Source organism: Aythya marila, assembly GCF_965140915.1.
Source record: "Aythya marila genome assembly, chromosome: 9".
Lineage (NCBI taxonomy): Eukaryota > Metazoa > Chordata > Aves > Anseriformes > Anatidae > Aythya > Aythya marila.
In genome coordinates, this window is record NC_139050.1 from 4,739,111 (window position 1) to 4,758,123 (window position 19,013).

The window sequence follows — 19,013 nt, forward strand, 5'->3', positions numbered from 1 at the left end:
CCACATTCCATTTCAAAATTCAGGGAAGTCCACAGGCATCTTTCCACTGATTTTCATGGCTTTGGGTCAGGCCTTATGGAACACAACAGGGTATATTAATGCCATGAATGATGGCAAACTCGGTCATTTTACTTCAACTTGTTGAATGTTTTTTATACTAAACATACCCATCAATAGCTTTGGCATTGGAAGTTCAAAGCACTGGTATCAATCCAGCACAACACATTTTAAGTTCTCCATTTTTCTTGTTAGTTTTTGTATCCATAAATGTTTTAGTTTAGCATGTTTGCTATGACTTTCATTTACAGCCTTTTCATCAATAGCTATCTCTGCAGCAAACCATGCTGACTCCAGAGCTTCCTTAGCAAGTCTTGAATCTAACCCAAGTACCAATGAAAAAAACAGTGAGAGAACTGACACGTGTGAAAAGGTACATGTGCAAATGTTGAAAATGATTCCTAGATTTAGATAGTTATTACTATACTCAACAAGGCCCTTCACTGTCAATTCAACAGATCATGAGACCTTTGTCTTTGATTGGATCAACCCTTCGTTTTGACAAGTTGGATCAAGCTGAAACTAGAAGCCTTCTTATGTGTTTCCTTCACATAATGAAAACCATTTCAGAAGGTAAGAAAATGTACATTACCTAGTTTACATTGTTGTGAAATATTGTGAATGGAATGCTGAATCCAAACCAAAGTTAAAATAGAATAATTATCAGTGTATTTTACAGGCTTTGGGTCAAGTTTAATTCCCTCTAACAGATACACAATACATTTTAATATCTCCCTTTAGATGCACTGATTTCATACTGGTTGCGAGCACCATTCTCAGAAATAACAGACTTTTTCAGCATTTTAGAGTAAGTTCACTTTGTGATTCATTGATTTCATGTTAAACGATGATGTTCTAAACTGGCTACTGCAAATAATTTCTCTTTGTCCACCTTGTGGCATAGGGTGATAGTTTTTTTATGTTGGATTATTTTTCCATTATCTTCCAAATTTGTAACAAGATATTATTAATGAAACCAATATCCTTCAATATGTTGGCCATTTCCATGAACAAGGGCCTTAATGCTTTGGGTTTTCCTCCCAGAAGAGATATTCATAGTAGCATGTCATAGTATTTTATGTATTTAGGGAATCATTAATAGATGTAAAATGTGCTGTTTTATCTTTCAGGGTTTGTCTTCAAAATTTCAGGTATCTAGGAAAACGCAATATTGTAAGGTAATTCTTTAGTTATAGTCTATGTTGTAATATTTAAATATCATTGCACTATATTAGACTATGTTACAGTATTTAAATATTACTGTCTGTGTTAGACCTAAATATTTATCTTTGTTTTCTTCTGAAAACATTGGTCTGACATACTGAAACTGATGTATGCTACTTTTTTTCTTTAATGCAGTCTTATCATGATGTTCTAGACATGAAAGTGCATTCCTGGTGTAAAAGATGAATTGTTTGTGAGGATAACCACTGTTGCATTTGTAACCCATAGTACTGGACCATTCCTTGATTTTATTTCAGCATATATCAAATAAAGGAACTTGAACACTGTATTTTTGTTCTATATAATGGAGCAAATGGTTTTAATGGGAATTGATAAATGTTCCACAGCAATCAAAAAAAAAAAAATCTGTGCACTTGCTGAAAAGGCATGAGATCATTTTCCAGCTGTGTAGTGTTAAATGCACACTTTGTCTGAGTCAGTGTTTCATTTTTAATTTAATGCTAGTACTGAAAACTTATAGTCTGTCATACAGTGAAAAAATGAAAGGTCACCAGATAAACCAGTTAATGCTGTCGCAGGTTTTGTCAGGCCGTATTAGTTCTTTAGACGCATGACAAAATCAATGTCGTGTTCCTAACAGATTAACAGTTATTTTCTTTTAACAGGAAAATTGCTGCTGCTTTTAAGTTTGTTCAGGCCACCCAGAATAATGGCACCCTGAAAGGTTCAAACTCCTCTGGCCAGACATCAGGTCTGCTCTCGCAATGGTAATGACACATCCTATTATTAACTGCTATGAAATCACAGCCTTTGTTGTCATCCTGCAGCCATCCTACCCTGTTACAGTGTTAATTGTAGAGGAGTTAACACAGCCTGTATCTCCTTTCAGAGCCCCCGAAGCTGTAAACCATAAAAGACTTGAGCCCCTTCAACTTCAGTTGGACTTACAAGCTTTAAAATATGATGTTTAGAAGAATACTTAGTTACTGTCAATATATTGTCAAGTATTGCCAGAAACGTTAGCTGTTGTTTTCAGCTCAGATGTCTGTCTGAAACATAAGTCGCGTTTCTCCCAAAACTAAATGAAGTCATATGTTTGCATTCTTACTGCTTTAGGGATGAATTTCTATGGCTGAGGTCACAGTATCAGGGTTTACTTTTCTCCTGATAACCCGGGGTGACAGAGTGGGAACTATCTAGCAACACAATGTCAAAGGAGTAGGTGTGCTTGAGCCCTGTCTTTTTACTTCCATTTGGCTATGTGTAAAATAGTCCTGTACTGCTGCCTCCGTGTTGCCAGTTCCAGAATTGTTCTTTTATTTCTTTCATTTTCCTCTTTCTAGTCTAGAGATTGCAAGATTTAATCATTCTCATGGATGGCATGGTAATAAACTGCAAGTGCAGCAAAGCTTTAATAATCTTTTTGACCCTTTTATGGAATAGTGTGAACTTTTTCATAGTTAATAACGTAAAACTCAAGAGAGTAGGTGAACTTTTGACTCCGTGCAGCTTGTGGTTGTTTCAAAGAGCATGCTGAGACAGTTCCCCTTCCTCATATGTTTGGATCGTTGACTTTCCTCATTTATGTGTAGCTCAAGTTTGCACGCTATAATAAGCATGTACCTTGGAGTGGAACAGTTAGTACACAGGAGGGAAAGAGGATGCCTTCCCTGCCATACTTCTTTCTTTGTTCCTGCATCGTGCAGTTTTCAAGAAAAAGCACTGATATCATTATCCCATCCGGACCTGGCAAGCAGCCTTTAGGAGACTGTTGTTTTGTTGCACATTTGCAGATGAATCAGCATGGTGGCAATCCAGAAACTGAAGTCATATTTCTGATGTTTCCAAGGCCTTCACAATTTACCCCCTCACAGATTTGTTGTCTGCATGGTTATTTGGCCTGCTGTAATACAGAACGTTCTTTGATGATGCGTTATAAGATGAACTATGGCTGGTGATCAGCTCTACACTTAGGTATTTGCATTTGCTGAATGCCAGTGTGTCAACATCTTCAGAAAGAATCACACCTTCCCTACCAAAAGGGGTGTGGGGGAGAGAACAAAACAGTAACCTCAGTATCAAAATTCCACATGTTCCCAATCCACTAGTTCGCTAGTGTAGCAACCCAAATGTTTCCACTAACTCATAATGGAAGACTATGTCACATCGATTGGCAAATGTCTGGACATCAATTTCATACCTGAGATGGGAGCTTTCTTTTTAAATGTAAAATCTAATTATTATTTTTTGTAAGAATAAACAACAAATACAAGAGGTTTTAGTTGGGTGCAGGAAGCAATTCGTTTCAAAAACATTTTAAAATTAAATGTAACTTCTTAAAAGCACATAAAAATAAATAAATAAAAGTATTTTAATATTTAAATAAGCGACTTGAATTATGAGTGATGTTGAGTCTTGCCGAATTCTGCAGTGGTTACAAATTCAAAATACTTTTTGCAAATTATGATAAGTTTCTCATGATAAATGAAATACTTCATACTGTTTGTCAGCATCAAAAGGTTAAAAGAACACACACATACAAACATCTGCACACACAGTTTTTACTGTCACTGCCAGTCTCATTATTTTTCCCCCTCATAAATGCTGCCAGCTGTATTAATTCTTTCACAAGTAGGGTGTATTTCTCCTGTGTTCTTTTTTAACTGAACTAGCCTCAATTTCTCTTCACCCAAAAGCAGTTTGCAAAGCATCAGCCAGCTATTTAAGCTGATGTTGTGTTTTTTCCAGTGCTCGGTAAGTTTCATCTCCTGTGATTTCAAGAAATCACAGCACATCTGTTTTGTCCACATTGTTTCTCTGAAAAAAATTGCATCACTTTGTTTTACTTAACCTTTGAGAAGTACTGCAGAAAGCTCTAACTGACATGGGAAAATTCTTTATAGGCATGGTAGTTTATTCTTTGTGTCTGTTTTTAATTGTACCTTTGAATTTCAGGATGCATTCTACTTCTAGTCATGATGGCCACAAACATCACAGATCTCAGACATTACCAATAATCCGTGGCAAAAATGCACTTTCTAACCCGAAACTCTTGCAGATGATAGACAGCAGCACTGCAAGTAAGTACTGAAAAATGTATTTAATTCCCACTTGAATTCTGTGGGGTTTAGATCAGGCTCTATACAATTAAATCAGTTTTCATGACTGTCACTGAAAGATAGCCAGAAGAGAAGTATAGAGCTGCTGACTTTACTCTTTTTTCAGGACAGTAAGAAATCTGAGCTTAAAAATTTGGTCAAAATTCATATAAAAACCAGAATGAATTACAATAACCTGATGTATTTAAAAAGCCTTAATGGCAAGTAATCTTGCCCTTCCCAACCCTAGCATCTCTTTTGTCTGTGGTTATATACCTTGTACAATCAGATGTACGCTGGCTGAAATATTACATTTATATTAAGCAATAAAAGTGACCTTTTCATGACACAAAGTCATTTTCCCTTTGGACTGTTTCAGAACTCGGTAGTTTTTAGCAACCTTTAATAAGATAGTCTGTACTCTGAAATAAAGGGTACAATCAAATAGTTGAAAGTTTGTGGTCCTTTTAGGGAATTGTAAGGAAGTAAATCTCAGTAGCTGATGTGATTTATACTCACCATGTTGCAGTGCAAATGAAGCACTATACCCATCATCCCTATGAAACAACTTGGTAGAGCTATTGCAAATTGGGTTTAATTTGTAGCAAAAATTAGTGTACTGGAATTTACATGATGTCAAGGTTTGCAGACAAGGTCTTCTGTGATGCTTTTATCTACAAGTCTTATATTATTATTGTCTGTAGATAATGATACCTGTAATATTGTTGTCTCTCTACCATATAAAAATCTCTAATGCTTAAATGGCAGTTTTCCACTGTATCTAAAAATGAAAGACAGATGCTCTGCTCTTGCCCCATATGCTGAGGGACACTACCAGAGAGTCAAGAAAGCCAAATTTATGTAGGGTGATGATGTCCTTCATTAGATCATCCTGTCTGTCCATGTAGAGTGGACAAGCTTTCAAGGAGACTAGTGCCTCCAGCAACATTATTGTTAATGACTCTTTAATAAAAAGAGAAAATGATCCCAAGTTACCTTTGAAAAGTTGATAAGCTGAAAGTTCCTAATAGAGAAACACTATGAAACTCTCCTGAGTTTATCCAGAGATATTCTATGTGTCTTTGTCTTTGCCTTCTGAGGAAGCATTATACCCATAAATGACTAATCAGAATAACATCTGCAACCACAACCCAATTCACCAGTCTGACCCTTGCCCATTCTGGAAGATTCAGTATATTTTTAGAGGTGTCATCCTAAGACACACAAGCATTGGTATTCTGGCTGACAAAATGTGGCCAGTATGTTTTTGTGGTACCTAAGAGTTTCCACTAGAGGCTGAAATTATGATATCAAAGCCATCTTATCCCACTTTCCAATTAGGTTCCTTTCATCCTTTGAGGCCCAACAGAACCAATGAAAGAATATGCTCTGAGAAAAGTAGAGTCAAATACACTAACTACCCCTCCCAGGAGCACTTTTCTTCAAATACCCTTTCATTTAATGTACAGTTAGGACACTATCTCTACTGCACGGAGATTGGATGACCTGATTGCAAAATTACCTTATCTTTAATGATACTCAAAAGACTACTTGTAACATTGCTTCATATGTTGTAGGCAGCTCCAATGAAACGGATATTGTACAGTTTGTAGACACAGAGGCAAACATTGCCACAGAAGTTTCCCTCACAATTCTTGACCTGTTGTGTCTTTACACTCTGAACCACCAGGTATGTTTTGCTGCTGCATTTTCTGTTTGAAATGGTGCCATGGGAGATATGTGGTGGAGGGAGGGCTTAGGGGATCAGGCACACAGAAAACTCAAAGTGCTTGGGACAGTAAGATAGGGAAATAAGATATCAGTCCTGTGTGGAGGTATTTCATGAAGTAATTTCATCATATCCAAATTGAATAGGAAAACGTGGAAGAAAAGCATCCTACATATCCAGGTGAATATATAGCCCTGCTGTGCATTATAGGGTTGCACGACTACTGCTGTCACCTCTTCTTAATCATGTTCATACTTCTTCAAGTTGGCAGCTAGATGCTCTCTCTCTTTAAAAACTGTTCTGTTAATGTCAGCCCTGATTAAATGCTAAAGGTCTCACAACTACAAAAGAGCAGACAGCTCCTTTTAGATTTAGTGGGTAGCTTTGGCACCCCTAACTCTTAAATCTGGTGAATACCATCAACAAGTTAGCAGTACAGGCGCGAGCAAGTGTTACCCTTAGAAAACTGCAAGTAAAAAGAGGCTGCAGTAAGCTGGGACTGACTGCCTCATCCCCAGAGATTACAGGGCAGTTGCTGATAAAAGCATCTCCCTAGGAACACTTTGATGCAAAGTCCAGTAGCTCATCTTCTGTTTATTCGCTTTAATAACCAGCGTGTCCTGTCTTGTTTGTGGACTTTTCAGAGGCAGCTCCAGCAATCTGATTGCCAGAACGCATTGATGAAGAAAGTCTTTGACACACACATGCTCTTTTTGCAAATCAACCAGTCAGCAGCAGCTCTCAAGCATGTCTTTGCTGCCCTACGGCTGTTTGTAGGCAAGGTAACTATGGTTTTATTCTGTTAGTCTAATCTATTAACATGTTACAGCAAGTGCAACTCAAGGACAGTTGGGTACTTTGACAGAATTCTCACCTTAACACTCTTAATGCTCATTCCTAAATATCTTCTTATTTGTTGCTGATTTAAAAAAAAAAAAATAGATCTGTTTTTGGAAAAATAAAATATTAGAGCTCTTCATGAAAGCAAAACTTGTAAAATAAATCAATAAATGAAAGCCAACTGTGTGGTGTCTAGCTGTGTCATGGCCCTCCTGCCTTTTGGTTTTTTCACCTGTGGAAGAAAGCTTGAAACACTAGAGGTCCGTGGTCCTTATGGCAGATACCTGAGTTGCAGAACCCAGTGGTGAATGGTTGCAGCCATCCCCAGAGGAGCTAGCAGGAGTGTACTCTGTACACTTTACCAAAAGGTCACCTCAAATAGTTCATTTTTACAAATATGTAATTTTCATCATCAAAGAGATATTTTGGACAAAACATACTCATCAAACTGCTTATTTGCTTGCATCACACATATATAAATAGTCATGGGCAATTAGATGCCTTGTGCCTAGCACAAAGGCTGCCAAATTTCCAAGTTGTAGACTTAAATGATATCTTCTTAAAAATAACCAGAACATATCACACAGGTAACAATTGCAATGGGGAAGTGAGAATTAGCAATGTTGGCCTGGTCTCTCAGATGCTTCTATGAAGCACAACAGTGTTGATAAGTTTAAACCATGTGGTCTCCTTCTCTGACAGCTGTTATCACAGGGGAAAAGAGGAGGAAATCATGCTTCTCCCAGTAACATAGCCTGGGGGCATGGGGGAAATACAAAGTAAACCAGCCACAGACAGCTTTAAATTACATACCAGACAGTCAAGATTGGAGGAAGTATATGCAACAGGGAGGATGAATACATATCTAGGATTGCCCTTTTCATTCATCCTCTAGCTCTCAGGATTAAATTCTCCTGTCATAGTTCTCTGGAGGCAGAGATTGTTTTGTTTTGTTTTTCCCTGTGGCAGGACTGGGAGATCTTCCACCACTCATTGGTTCTTCCTCTATTGTATTCACCCTATTGATAAATAGCATGTATGGTTTATAGAGCCATCCTTCATTCTCTGCTGTCTCCTGCTGTTCAGACTCTTGACTGCTGAAGTTCACTGACTACTGCTCAGAGTATTTTCTTTCTCCTGAGTAGCTTTTATGGTAGTGCAGACCAAACCCCACCACACATCCCCCAGCCTTTTCCTGTTTAGCTCTTCTGCATTCTTCACAGATAGGCTGCTCTGCTTTTATTCTTGCTGTGTACCAGCTGCTGTCTGGACTTCCTGGAGGTCAGTTTGATTGATGCATTGCATATGGTGTTTGTATGAAAACGTGTGCAGATTTTACTTGATCTTACTTTGTGCATGGGATTATGTTTAGCCGGTGGTTAATTTCTTCACTAAACCCCAGTGTAAATGAGCATATGAAAGACAGTTGTTTTTTACTTAAAGTGTGACAGAAAAGCACTGTTGACTCAAAATAACTGTAATATGCTCATTATATATATATTAATATATCAATTATATATATATTAATATATAATGCTATTATATTAATACATAATATATAATATTACTGAGAGTACATATCCACACTTTTTTTTTCCCAATAGTTCCCATCAGCATTCTTCCAAGGACAAGCAGATCTCTGTGGTTCCCTCTGCTATGAAATCTTGAAGTGTTGTAACCATAGGTCACGTTCAACTCAGACAGAGGCATCTGCTCTTCTTTATTTTTTCATGAGAAAGAACTTTGAATTTAATAAGCAGAAATCAATAGTCAGATCGCATCTACAGGTGAGTGAAGTGTAAAATCATCAGTATTTACCTGATGTACACTGTTTTGTTGTTTTTACTATTATTATTCTGCATCATAGCAAAACAGTTCATTTGAACAGATCAGCCAGTTCTCTGTGGCAGTTTGATTTTTCTGCCAAGTCTGAAGACATTGAGCTGGATCCTCTGCTGTTCTTGGACAGTTCAGCTCTGTTCCAAGGAGAGACAGCAGCTGTGAACCTAGCCACACAGCCAAGTAAATCAGATATGTAGCTATTCTTGATTCATATGCATTGCTTACAGCAGTAGCACTGTAGCTGAAGTAGCAAACCAGAGTCTGATAGGAACAGAAACATGAAGCCCAGTAACAATGCACTTATATTGCAAAATTTGAGAAATTACAGACATTGGAGATTACTTGCAATCCTTGCATCCAGGGAGTGTAGTGATAGGACAAGGGGAAGTGGTATTAAACTAAAAGAGGGTAGACTTAGATTAGATATAAGGAAGAAATTCATCTCTGTGGAGGTAGTGAGGCACTGGAACAGGTTGCCCGGAGAAGTTGTGGATGTCCCATCCCTGGAAGTGTTCAAGGCCAGGCTGGAGGTATAAAATTGCATCTCTGCTAGCCTGATACATCAAGTTACATTACTGGGATTAAAAACTATTTTGAAACTTTGATTTTCTTTGCTAATTGCACCCTGTTCCTTTTTTTTTTTTTTTTTTTTTTTTTCTTTTTTACTCTCTACTTGTACAGCTCATCAAAGCAGTGAGTCAGCTGATAGCAGATGCAGGGATTGGTGGATCCAGGTTTCAACATTCACTTGCAATTATAAATAATTTTGCTAATGGAGACAAGCAGATGAAAGTAAGAAATATTTTTTTATTAATCACTACCTCTTTCAAAAGGTCAGCAATGTCACAGGAGCAAGTGTTTCTATTAATAAAATTGCTGACTTTTATTAGACACTGACTTATGCATCCCTAGCATGCCTTTTTGAGGCAACCAGACAGTCATGAACATGTTTATGACTCAGAAACGTAATAATTTACAATTAAATTCTAAAGATTTTTAAGATAACCATGCATTGTGGCTGATGAAACACTATTGCAATTAACAATGTTTAGTCTACAAACTGTCATTTTTACCTGTTCAGTAAATGTGTAGCAAAAACACATACAGCAGTGTAAAATGTGTATATACTGTTGAACTGTAAATCCTTTTCAAAACCAACTGAACTTGGGGGAGGGGGTGAAGATCCTCCACAAGCAGAACATGAGCTCATTCAGGGGTGCTGCATGTGGTTCTCTGGATGGTCGTAGTGATGTATTGCTTATCTTTCCCAAAGAACGTTAATTTCCCAGCAGAGGTGAAGGATCTGACCAAACGCATCAGAACAGTTTTGATGGCTACAGCTCAGATGAAGGAACATGAGAAAGACCCTGAGATGCTTGTGGATCTGCAGTACAGCCTAGCAAACTCATATGCCAGCACACCTGAATTGCGTAGGACCTGGCTTGAAAGCATGGCCAAGATTCACGCAAGAAATGGAGATTTATCAGAGGTAACAAATGCATTTATCACTAGGCTGGGATATTTTGATAAAAAGGGCTGTGGAAGACAGATAACAGCAATGATTTAAGAGATATACAGTGTCTATCCTATACTTGAACTTAAAGTCAGGTTTGAACTGTGCCTAGAGATGTGATGTGATTATTATTCCAGTTTGCCTAACTGTAACAGTGCCTGATATGTGCTTGACCAAGACTTAGAAATGTCTGAGAGGGAAGCTGTGGTCAGTATTGCATTAGCATCTCAACTGCTTAACCCTAACAGGCGTAGTAGCTGTAGTGTAGGCGAGGTTATAAATAGTGCTTAATTTACATACAGGGTATTTTGTCTTTTTTTCCCCCCATACAGCATAGAAGAGGAGTTTGCCCTATGCCATGTCCCTTTCATCAAAAGCTAAATGGGTGACGGGAAGCTCCAGCGCATAGCCCAGCAATCTTATTTACAAAGTGATGTGTTAGGTTGTTCTCTTGAGCAAAATTCCTGATGTCCTCATTTAACTCTTAGTCTGTGCTTTTATCTGAGACATCCAGTGAAATTAATTAGGAGAGGTTTCATCATTTAATACCTTATTTTCACAAATTGTTATGTTAGTTTTCTTTCCTTTTCTGCAGTATGACTTGACAGTGATTCAAATATGTGCTCTTTATCACGTACATGCTAAGTCATATAGTCTGCTTTAATGTATATATGTATTTTGGTCTCTCGTTGCAGGCTGCTATGTGCTATATCCATATCGCTGCTCTCATTGCAGAGTACCTAAAAAGAAAGGGTAAGATCAACATATTCAAAACTAACCATGTATCTATAAATGATATTGTTGAAAATAATTTTTGGTTGTCCTTCTTTCCTTACTTATAAAAAGAAGTATTCTTAAAGCTACTTGAATTCTACCCAAAGATCTTATTTTTAAAATACATCATAAATACTAGTCTTAGCAGTAGAACAGTGACTGTGTGTGTTTTGTGTAAAGAGGGTTAATTAAATGTTTATTAAGCTAGTGCTAAAAGGGAATGCTTCACTTGTTAATGTGTCATTATTAAATATGCATGTATTAACACATACCAGTAGCAGTGTACTAATACCATCTTACGCTATCATAGGTTACTGGAAAATGGAAAAGATTTGTACCTCACGTATGCTCCTGGAGGATGGTCAAGTCTGTGATAGTAATGTGTTACTAACAACTCACACTGGAGGAAGTGAGTGCTCTAACCGTGCCTGTTTATGGGTCAGATAACATGGCTAGGGAATCCAATTACCGTTCTTCAACTGATCTGGAAAAATACCTACCAAAGTGAGAATACTTATAGTGCATGTTGATGGCTGTAATAGCAAGCAAGTAATATCAGAAACATTGTGTGTTACTTTCCTGATGCTCTTTGGCTGGTTTGATGCCTCTGGTTAAAGGTTCTTTCAGGGACAGAGCACTCTGCTCTTCATTGTGAACAGAAATCCCTCTCAGGTCAATTGGTGTTTAGCACACAAATCCACATTCAATTCCCTTGACTGTCCAAAGCTGGGGGACAAGGGCAGAATTAATATCAGGTTATCCATATGTAACTTAGTATAAAGGGGTTTTTAATCTGTGATGCTTATTAGAGAAATAAAGTGCAGGCTTATGTTTTTGAAATGCTTCCATGCCAATGGTTATTTAGTTTATGAAATGTGTATTTCCAAGTAATTCTCAGCTTGAGATATTTTAGCAGTGTTCATAAATAGTAATTTCTAGGGATAAGAGCAAGTACATGGGGAAGATGAAACAGTTTTGGAAAGACCGTGGTTCTCTGATAACTTTCAAGTGTGTGGGGGTGAGACAAAAAAAAAAAAAAAAAAAGTCCTTTCAGAAGGGGGCTTTCTGTAAACAGCAGTATTTCAGGGACAGTTCACTTGTATGCTTTGTATAAATAACAGATCACAGTAGGTGGAACGAAGAACTTGAGTCATTTTAAACCTACACACTAGTAAAAAGTTGCTCAGAACTCCTCCCAAACTTGACAGAGGCGGAGGAGCTGCCTCAGCAACTTGCACCACCTCAGCTGTCTCCAAGAGAATTCCTCAAGCAGGACAGTGATGGCTCTGCTGAACCTGGGCAGGGTAAGGAGTGCTGCTGCCATGGTATCCTCGAGCCCAGCAGAGGTGCAGCATGCTCTAGAGCAGCCATCTCCATCATCCTGTGGAAACTCTGCCCCCTGCTTAGGAAATGTGGTGTGTGGAACAAGTGCTGAGCCCCAGCATGCGGTGTTCAGTGCCTGGAGGTCAGGTCACCAGCTGCAGCGTTGGTTTCATGAGTAAAAGTTGTCTCGCCTCCATCTACAATGATAATTCCTGTATAGTGGAGTGTGGCACATGTAGCTTTACTGCCAGCACTGTACATCTAAGGAATTGAAATGCCAAAATGAGAAATAAGATTGCATCAGGAAAGTGTTGCAGTTGCCCTTTGCTTGGACAAATGGATTTATATCATAGAGAAAATGCAGAACATTCTCATAAATTCAGTCAGTTCCATTTGTGCTTCTCATCACTTGGGCTAACCCAGTCAAATGAAATCAGCTTTGTATCGATGACATCCAATAACTTTTTAAAGTGCATGGTAATTCAGTCACTAATTGACGTTGTTATGAATTGTACTTCAAGGTTTATTTTCCATGGGATGGCCTGCTTTTCTAAGCATTACCCCCAACATTAAAGAAGAAGGTGCTATGAAGGAAGATTCTGGGATGCAAGATACTCCCTATAATGAGGTCAGCAGCATTAACATTTATATACTTGTTCTAAATTTACAGAGAGTAGTATTGCTAATGGATTCCTGTGTATGTTAAAACAAATTATAATGTGAGTGCGCTCCACCCAACATTAAAAGGCATGCAGCTTTTGAGTGAAATGCCATAGCTGTTTTACTAAATAGGGGGGATGTGTGTTTAGGTAACCAGAACATTAAATACTAGAGTTGGAGCCCACAAAGCCATCCTGTTCTTCTAAATGAGATGTCAAGTATTTTCATGTTACCGTTACTTCCATTTTGTATTTGAAGTGCTATGTGACCAATTGTCATGTAAATATTGTGTGATCGAACTAAACTTTAGTATAGAAGATACAGAATAAAAATAAAACAGTGGGTAGGTACTCTTCTTGTATAATTGTTAACGAAGCTCTGTCAGCTATCAATTAACCCACCGTATTTGCTGAATTGCAGAACATTCTGGTGGAGCAGCTGGAGTTGTGTGTTGAATACCTGTGGAAGTCTGAGAGATATGAGCTCATTGCAGAGGTTAACAAGCCTATCATTGCTGTTTTTGAGAAGCAGAGGGACTTTAAAGTAAGTTCTTTTTTTTTTTTAATTTAAATTGTCTTAAGCCAACTGTAACGATCAATATTTTTTTAAATTAAAGAGCTTTCTTTAAAAGGAATGTTTTGTTCTTCCTGTCTGTAATTTCTGCTTTTAATGCTTTGTTCTATGAGTAAACAAAAAACTTTGGTATCCTATCTTCCTCTTTTCAGCATCAATACAACCATAAATGAACAATTTTATTTTTTTTTTTTCAAAAAAGAATCAACCTCTAAAGGTCATCAAAACCACAGCAACAGCTTTCTAGCCATATTTCACTGAGAGACTTTTAGTTATGTCCAGAACTACACGTCTCTGTGGAGAAATCTCTCTCTGTTAACCAATTAATGTGATTTTTTGCATGCATTTTTAAAACCAAGAGCACATTTGCATTGTATTTAAGTTCAGAAACAGCTGATAAATTATTGTGATCTCTTCACAACTCCAGGGTTCCTTCATTTCTTATTTTCTTTCTACATTTAACACATAATGGATAGACTGATGTTAATCTCATTTGCTGATTTTCTGGTTTTTAACTTAGAAGTAAAGAAATAGGTTTAGGCTGTACACTGAAGAAGCAGGTCCTCAAATTTAAACTTAGTTGATCCCTCTGTATTCTATCACAAGAAAGTCCTTTTTAGTGGTGGGTGTGGGTAGCACATCTCTGCATAGGGGTAGGAGCTGACAGGAGTTGTTGGCACCGTGCCCTCGCCTGCACGTAGGGCACGCTTTCTCTGACTGCTTAAGAGGTCCCTATCACTGCTCATTTGAGGAATGCTGTGTGACCCTGTATACAAAGTCCCTTCTGCCATAAAATTATCTGAAGATCTCAGAAATCTTGAGCTAAGCCATTCCCGCAGTGCGTACAGCCATCTTTGCAAAGGTTTGGGTTTCTGATTAAGGCAAGCCATGCTCGTGCAGAGCCTCAGTGTCATTTCCCAAAGTTCCCTCTCACCTTCCCTTTCTCCTTCTGTCTCTTAACGTAGAGGCTGTCAGATTTGTACTATGACATCCACCGCTCATACCTGAAGGTTGCAGAAGTAGTGAACTCTGAGAAACGCCTGTTTGGGAGATACTACCGCGTTGCATTTTATGGGCAGGTAAGTTGCCTTGTGTTTTTTTGCTCTGACAGGTGCTTAGAGTTCAGCCAGGTTCTTCTGATCCTGATGTATTTCAGGAAAGCTAAAGCAGGGAAGCAGTTGACAGTGAGTCATGGAGTAAAAAGTGCATCATGGGTCAAATTCTAGGGTGGATTTTAGAGAAAAGAGAACACTTGGTTGCATCTGTGTAAACTGATGTGGGTTAGTGGTGGAATGGGGAACAGACATGTACATCAGCTTTAGTTCTTGACATCAGCAAGCAAAGCGGAGACAGAGGTAGGGCATGTTTTTTTTTTAAGAATAAAACTTAAGTGAAACCAGGTAAAGCATCTTCCATATATGGCCCTCTCTTCTAATAAAGTTTAAAATGAGCAGTATGCAGTAGATGGTTTGTTATGTTTCTTGCTGACTGACTTCTGCTTTCAGGCCACCTCTGATTCTGTGCAATATACTGTAGAGTAGTTTTATTCCCTCTGCTGTGCTTCAGCATCCTTAAAGCATTTTTTTGTGCTTTCTTCCACTACAAACGAGTGTAGCAATCCAGCATGTTCTTTTAAGATGTGTTTTTGTAGCAAGCATACAATTTCCTTTACTCTAAAATAAAAAGGTGTGTAAACAACAGATTGATGTGAATCATTCTGTTTGCTCATTGGATTTTAATGCAGAAATTTGCTCTTTTCTCCTTTTGGTCTTATTCAAGGCTGTGGTAAGTCTAGTTGCATGTTTTGTTTAATTCTTCTCACACGTCCTCCATCCTTCCCTGTACTGTTACTTAACATTAACTTTCCTGCGCTCCTGATTCTTTGGTTTGTGGCAGATGAAATAACGTTGTTCCATTCATCGTTGCATCCTGCAAACTAATTTGTGTTTGTTCAGCTACCCAAATTACAACGCTGTATCTGTCACCGTGTTGTGTGCACTGTGGGGCTCAATGCTGTCACCTCATCTCAGTGACGGTTTCTCTCTCAGCTTCACTGGGTGCAGGATTGGACCCCGTATTTCTCTGTTGAAAAACTCAGTGTTGCACTAATGCTGTTTGAATGCAAGGCTGTGTTTCTGGCCTGTGCAGCAGCTCCAGAGAGGAAGGCTGCTGCCAGTCTGCAGTCAGTGGCAGTAGTAATTGGAGCACCCTCAGCAGGGTGCAACCACAGGCCCAGTATTCCCCTCTAGGAGCAAGCAAATTGGGAGTCAGGGGCGAATGGTGAGTCCTGGCTCTTCCTGCAAATCAGCAAAGCTTGCCAAATGCAAGAAAGCAAGCTGCTCTACCTGAGGAAGGGTAGAGTTTTCCGTATACCCCTCTTCAAGATGGGGGGCAGTGGAGGGGGGAAATGGGACTCTCTGCTTCCAGCTTCTTGCCAGGGCTGTCCCTGAGACAGTGCAGGTACATGCTGTTTCTCCCCAGAGGCCAAGTCTGTGGCTTAAAGCTGCCTGCGAGTGGGTAACTGAGCTGCAGCAGTTCTGCTCAACTGGGTTAAAATCTGTTACAGCACAAAGACTCTTCAGCTGCCGGTGCCACAAGGGCAACTTCATTTAAACAGCTTTAGTGCTCTAAAGCATATGACTTTTTCATAGCTGTGTATTGCTCGGTTTATTCCCTGGTGCACATGAATACTGAGCTCTAAATGCAAGCAAGCACAGCTCCTTCATTTCCTTTTGCAGATGAGATTTTATGTGGTAGAAAGTGGGACTGCTCTGTATTGCTCCTTGCAGAGGCATAGTGACTAAAGCGTATGGCACAGTGCAAATAATTGAAGGTAGATAATTCCCATCAACATTACTGGTGCCTCATTTGCTGAGGATAATAGCACTGAATGTGCAGAGCTGATCAAGGAAGGCGTAGCAATACACAAAGCACCACATCAAGAGTTACAGATGAGCCTTGACCAGGGAGGGGAAGGAGAGAGAATCATGTGTTCCCACTTACTGTGCAATTTTCCATCCAGAAAGTTTCCTTTCTGGGTTTTGGCAAGTCCCTTTTCCCTTGTGCCGCTTGCTTCCACTTTGGCTGTGCAGGTGGAAAGGCATAGGGACTTGTGTTCCTTCTGCTGCCAAGAGTACCTGCAGGCCTCCACACTGAGAGCAGTTTCAGTGGCCAGTTCATTTGCATCATTACAAGTTATTCTCTTGTCTGCGTTGAAGGCAGACTGCACACTTGCTTCCAAAATGTAGTGGTTGCAGGTTTTACTAATTACCAATATGAATCGCTCTGCTTAGGCCACTGCAAGGGAAATGCCACAGAAGGACACTTGATATGCAGGTATGGGATTCCTTCTCAGTCTTTTCCTGGAGAAAAGGAGGCTCAGGGGTGACCTTATTGCTCTTGACAGATACCTTAAAGGAGGCTGTAGTGAGGTGGGGGTTGGTCTGTTCTCCCACGTGCCTGGTGACAGGATGAGGGGGAATGGGCTTAAGTTGCGCCAGGGGAGTTTTAGGTTAGATGTTAGGAAGAACTTCTTTACTGAAAGGGTTGTGAGGCACTGGAACAGGCTGCCCAGGGAAGTGGTGGAGTCACCATCCCTGGAGGTCTTTAAAAGACGTTTAGATGTAGAGCTTAGGGATATGGTTTAGTGGGGACTGTTAGCGTTAGGTCAGAGGTTGGACTCGATGACCTTGAGGTCTCTTCCAACCTAGAAATTCTGTGATTCTGTGATTATAGGCGCATTGCTCTATTAAAATAAAAAAAAATAAATTAATTAATTAAAAAAAAAAAAAAGTGGGTAGATATAAGTGTAAGCACACGTTTAAAAAAATGTGTTATTACATGTGCATCCATTAATAATTGTATCAATAAACATATGTTCTGCTTTGTGAACATTAAACATTGGTGTTTCTTAACTGTAACAAAACTACAGAGAAGTAATTAAAGAATAAAATAATATTGCACATACTGTTTGTATTTTGCGGTGTCAGCAAGGTAGAATTTGGGGGGTTGGTTCTTAGTGGAAAAAAGGAAATCTGCAGCTGTACTAGAATGTTCTAGAAATGGTTCTTCACACAAAGGCAGAGGTGGTGTTGGGTTACTACACTGCTTTAGGGACCCTCTAGAAGGACGAGTCGAATGAGCCTGTTCCTTAGGCAGGATGTCACCAGCGAGCTTTATTTGCAGCTTCAGAAAGACGGGTTTCATGGCAGCTGCTGTTTCGGGCTGCGAACTGCTGCGGGCCTTTGGTGACAGCATCTCATTGCACCACCAAGTGGCCGCGCTTGCTATGGGCCAGGGACCGTGATTTTATTCACAGATGTGTTTTAAGAAGCCAAGATCTTTGTTGAATAATAATAATAATAATAATAATAATAATAATAATAATAATAATAATAATCAGCTGCTAAGTATGTTGAATAGCTGAAAACTTGTATTGTGCTGATAAGCAAAGAACATTCGAGACACGGCTCAGCGCAGTGTTAGCTAAGGGCAGAGCTGAGGCTCTGTTCTCCCATCTGTGCACGCTCTGGAAGCTGGAGGGCAGATTTTCACAGCGGTAGGGTGACTGCAGGTTTATGTCTGAAGATCACAGGGCGTGTTCCCTTTTCCAAATGTGATGAAACAGCTGGAATAGCTTCCTTACTGAAGAGTGCAACAAGCCCACTGTCTTCCTAGACACCCAACAGCAAAAGGATTCCTGTCTGGAGAGTTCCTGTCTGGAACTGCAGTAGTTTGGTGCTGCTACTAAGATGGGGCAGATGTCCACAATGTCCAGATCTGACAGTAGAACAGGATAATATGCAAAAAAAGGTTGAAGGCTAAGTCTCTGGTGCTCAGTCAGATGCGTTGTGGGGATGCTTTCCTCTCTCACTCTGGTAGGGGCATGCTTGCTGCGGTAGGGTTTGGACCATTAGCCAATTTTAGCCCACGTAAGCCAGCAATATCTTTTCCCACCGGCGTGCACCTGGCCTGCATAAAGGTCACCTTAGAAGAGGCAGAAGGCTTTCCCTCAGAATCCTGCTGTGGGAATGGCGCGTGCTTTTCCAGCAAAGGGCAGAGAAGACCCTCAGATTTACTGTGAGCTTCAAGGGCTGCGCCTGCGGCCGTACAAGGAGGAAGAAGGGCCCTTCCAGCGCTCCCACACTGACAGTCCTGGGTCACAGTTTGACTCACGGCACATCAGAGCTTGGTGGAAACCAATAACCTACCGCCTGTGAAGCTGTTCTCCCTCCTGTTACGTTCAGCTGCTCCACGTAATGATTTTCATCTGTAAGGCTGCATTGTTCTTACAGTGCAAAAACAGCCAGTGTGAAAATAGTCTAGGGATATGCATTGATAATGTGACCATGGTTGCTTAATATTTCAAAATCCTTGAATTGGAGGATATTTGGCTCCTAAAAAGTATTTAATCTTGCTT

At 39.5% G+C, this 19,013-nt stretch overlaps 1 protein-coding gene across 13 annotated transcripts in view; it reads left to right on the forward strand.

The window, feature by feature from the left end:
• Positions 1-19,013, forward strand: part of DOCK10 (dedicator of cytokinesis 10) — a 149,343-nt gene that overhangs the window by 120,671 nt on the left and 9,659 nt on the right. For 11 of the 13 annotated variants that reach the window (XM_082767325.1, XM_082767324.1, XM_082767316.1 and 8 more), the window contains exons 35-50: positions 309-430; positions 516-630; positions 799-865; positions 1,188-1,235; positions 1,908-2,009; positions 4,198-4,322; positions 5,918-6,030; positions 6,714-6,851; positions 8,514-8,696; positions 9,433-9,543; positions 10,025-10,240; positions 10,960-11,017; positions 11,349-11,447; positions 12,883-12,989; positions 13,442-13,564; positions 14,560-14,673. In XM_082767325.1, coding sequence (XP_082623451.1) covers positions 309-430; positions 516-630; positions 799-865; positions 1,188-1,235; positions 1,908-2,009; positions 4,198-4,322; positions 5,918-6,030; positions 6,714-6,851; positions 8,514-8,696; positions 9,433-9,543; positions 10,025-10,240; positions 10,960-11,017; positions 11,349-11,447; positions 12,883-12,989; positions 13,442-13,564; positions 14,560-14,673 — 1,841 coding nt within the window. The remainder of the gene's footprint in view (positions 1-308; positions 431-515; positions 631-798; positions 866-1,187; positions 1,236-1,907; positions 2,010-4,197; positions 4,323-5,917; positions 6,031-6,713; positions 6,852-8,513; positions 8,697-9,432; positions 9,544-10,024; positions 10,241-10,959; positions 11,018-11,348; positions 11,448-12,882; positions 12,990-13,441; positions 13,565-14,559; positions 14,674-19,013) is intronic. The other 2 variants (XM_082767322.1, XM_082767323.1) reach the window with 2 other exon arrangements.